Source organism: Cicer arietinum, chromosome 6, assembly GCF_000331145.2.
Source record: "Cicer arietinum cultivar CDC Frontier isolate Library 1 chromosome 6, Cicar.CDCFrontier_v2.0, whole genome shotgun sequence".
Classification (NCBI taxonomy): domain Eukaryota; kingdom Viridiplantae; phylum Streptophyta; class Magnoliopsida; order Fabales; family Fabaceae; genus Cicer; species Cicer arietinum.
In genome coordinates this window covers 29,679,623-29,683,472 of record NC_021165.2, presented here as the reverse complement: position 1 = coordinate 29,683,472, position 3,850 = coordinate 29,679,623, and the positions used below count along the sequence as shown (strand labels likewise).

The 3,850-nt window shown below is 31.6% G+C and overlaps 1 protein-coding gene across 1 annotated transcript; it reads right to left on the bottom strand.

Annotated features, from left to right (window-relative positions):
* Positions 1-1,673: 1,673 nt before the first annotated feature.
* Positions 1,674-2,075, bottom strand: LOC140920685 (uncharacterized). Its single transcript, XM_073369489.1, has one exon. The coding sequence runs from the start codon at positions 2,073-2,075 to the stop codon at positions 1,674-1,676; it is 402 nt and encodes a 133-aa protein (XP_073225590.1).
* Positions 2,076-3,850: the final 1,775 nt, after the last annotated feature.

Below are 3,850 nucleotides of genomic sequence, written 5' to 3'. Positions count from 1 at the left end.
TACGGAAAAATTCATCCATTCCAAGTGTCGATTGTAACATGTTTTTGGCCTTTTTATCAAACAACATTTTCCTTTTCTCATCATCTATCAATGAGGCTCTTATCTTTATTTCTTCTTTATTGTTGATGATTGTTTTTGGAACATAGGGACCATTTTCTACTACCTCCCATATATCATCTCCTTGTGCCTCAAGATATGCTTGCATGCGTACCTTCCAAAAGTCATAGTGTTCACCAACGAAACATGGTGGTTTATTGCTACTACCACCATCTCTAAAAACTGGTTTTGCGGAAGCCATTAATAAGGATCGAGGAGCAAATTACTGGAACCTGCTCTGATACCAATTGTAAGAACAGAAGTGCGCCTAAGAGAGGGGGTGAACTAGGTGTTTAGATATTTTCTTGTTTTTAGAGATTTAGTGTTTGATTTTTCTGATTTAAGATAGTGTATAGAAAAGATAAATGGTAGAAAAATAAAGAACACAAAGATATTATTCTGGTTCCCCTTATGACCAGTGGTACATTCAGTCCTCTTGCACACCACAAGAGATTTTCCACTATTGTTAGAATAAATACAAGTCCCACCCTAGGACCCTTTTTACAAACTCCTAACAATCACCCTAAGATAGCACACCACTATCTTAGTTTACATAACTTGAAGAAAGAAAACCACTTTCCTCAAATTACAACACTTGAATGGTTTAGCAATATTGATTTTAACTTAGATCAATATGATATAACAGTTGATGTACAATGATAACAATCCAATATAATTTCAAGTACACTAGAGAACTTTTCTCAATGATATGAAAATGTAAAATCTGTACTTGAAATATAAAAGTGATACTTTGAAAAAATCAAAACATTTTAGAAAGTTTGTACAAAGATTGTTCAAGGTTTGGTTGTAGGATTTGTTATGTTTGATATGAAGTTATGGTGTATTTATACTCCATAAACATCTCTTCAGATTCGTGGCCATTGATCCAAGAGGTTTGATGAAGAAATGAAATGATCCGGAACCATTTCAGAATTGAAAAATTGCATTGTTTCCAATTGTATTCGACTACAGCTTGTGTGTAGTCGAATACACATCCTTTTAACGTTCAGTTTTATTTGAATTTTGAAGCTTGTATTCGAATACAGATGTTTGAAGATGTTCAGATTTAGCTACTGACTTGTCTGTATTCGACTACAACATGTTGTATTCGAATATAATATTGTATTTTGCCAAAAATATTATTTTCAAACATTATTTATATATGTTTACTTTTTGAAAATCCTTTTGATGCATATGCTAAAATGAAAGGTTCTCATGTGCATTTAAAAATTACGAATATTAGATTGCATCATGTACCTTTACATTATAAAACTTCTAGCATATTTGACCATAGTTGTCTTTGTTGTTTGACTTCTTTTTGAGCTTGTAACTTGATCACTTTCCTTGGTCTTTGTCTTCATCAAAAACATGTATTTTACAATATGATCTGGTGTTGGGTATTTTGTTGATGGGTATAGGAATATCAAGATATGGGCATGTGACACAACTCTCTTACCCCTATTTGAACCTTGAACTTGGTTGTTTCCCTATTTATGCAATTTTGATTGGTTGTTTCTCAACCACTTGTGGTTTTGTCCCTCCATCATTGCAAATCCATCAACAAAGAATTGTTGGAGTTATCTTCTTGATCTCATTATTGTTTGTGCTTCATGATCTCTTGACATAATTCTATATGCAAGCCATTCTCCTATTGTAAGTCGATTCTGCTTAGCACTCTTGGTTCCTACTGTCTCTCTCTGAGCAATTTTTTGTCTATAACCATTTTCACCATAAGGGAATATCAAAGGATATTGATATGCTAAATAACTTGGACGTAACTCGTCAATCCTTTTTAGTTTACCACTTTGTGTCTCCATTATAATATCTCTTTTTGAACTTGTATCCACATCACCAACTATTAGGGCAGCCACTTCAGACACAGTTGGTTGGTTATACAATATTTCATCAGATGATCTTTCAAAAATCAAGCGTAGTTTCAAATCATGCACTTGATTATCTTGCAAACGTACTCTTGCCATTTTAAATGACTGAGCATGTATGTTGTATTGGTAAAACATGTTACTAAGGTCTTGAACTGTTTGTTGATCAATATTGTTGTTCATATATATTCATAATTTATAATATGAAATTGTTAGTGCTTACTAAGATAGTATTGAAAAATGTGATAGGACACATGCAATTATTTTTTGAGGCGTATGATTTAAAAATCCCTAATATATTCATATTTTAGATTAAAAAAAATTATAAATTAGCATGACATTTCTCTCTCTTTCTCTCTCTCTTTCTCTCTCTCTCTCTCTCTCTCTATATATATATATATATATATATATATATATATATTAATGAATGTCTGATAACTATATGAAATTGTATACTCAATTTTGTGTTTATTTGTTGCTATAGAAGCTTACTGTACATAATACAATTGATAAAATGTATATTAAAAATGCTAACATAATACTTATAGATGATAAGTTTACCTGAATCTTTGGATTCTGTTTTGGATCTCATTTTCAGTATCATAAATATATAGTTGTGAAAACATGGGTGTTTGACCAAGTAGTGGTAACAAACTGCCTATCATGTGACATGTTTGACCTTGTATTATCATATTTGGTGGTCCTCGTCCAGTATTAAACCTATTGTCCAACTTTGCTTCCGAAGAGGTGAATGCAAATATCATATTATAGATCCTAATATGTTGTTGGAAGTTTTTACTTTTAGGGGAATCATTCGTGAAAAGTAGTTTTTGAAGAAGTGGTGGTGGTGTCTTTAGTTGGGGAAGTTGCACTTTTCCATTGCCACAACACATGGAAAATTTTGGATTTGCAGAATGAGAACTTTTGTTCATTCATTCTTGGTACAACATGTTTGCTCCACAATAATTGCATTTAATCATGGCATTGCCAAGATCAGAATATACTGAAATAAATCAACATCGAGTAATTTAATATTAACAACTTCCTAACATATTAAATTATAACCTTAAAATGTATAAATAGACCTTGTCTATTGGCAGATTCTTCAAACGTGTTATTTTTGAGCAAAAACTTCATCTTCATTAGTATTACTATTCGCGACATCATTGCATTCATGCTCAGACATGTATTCATGTTCATCAACTGCATCTATTAAGGGAATCATTTTAGTTTGTACATAATTTTCAAAAGATAAATCACATATTTAGCTAATACGGTTCGTACCTTCACTATCATCAAATTCAGGATCCGAGACATGTAAGTCATCGTCGCAATTGTCATTTTCATATCATTGTGTGTTTATTGGGAGCACTTTTGGTAATGCTTTTGATGTTGAACATTAACCTGCATCATCATTTTGAAATTTTCTGAAAAGATTAGCCCCCAAAGCATGTAGCCCAGACAATTGCTTTCCCTTTATCCGATGGCAGAAATTTGAATGTGGTTGACTTTGTATAAACTCCCCATTGTCTTTATGTTTGAGGTGCAACTCTAATTAAAAAAAGATATTGAACTTTTATTGTTAACACCCAATGTAATATCAGACAAAGGAGTTCTTTGATGATGATCTATAACATTTAATTCAGAATTGGGATTTGACATAGTAGAGAGACAATCAAGTTTGATCCTTTTTGCTCTTCTTTTGTCCAAAATAGTTTTCCTTTTATGTCTTGCATTTGTTCTCATTTTTCTAACAATAGTGTAATCATCCATATTATCTTTTATGATTTCCTGCATGATGTAGATATAAAATTTAAAAAAGGTTAGACTAATACACAACATGATTATAAATATTGTAGTAGTAATAATTTTAA

What these genes read in the sequence shown, in the direction of transcription:
- LOC140920685 (XM_073369489.1), bottom strand. Translation starts at nt 2,075, where the DNA reads ATGGCAAGAGTACGTTTGCAAGATAATCAAGTGCATGATTTGAAACTA.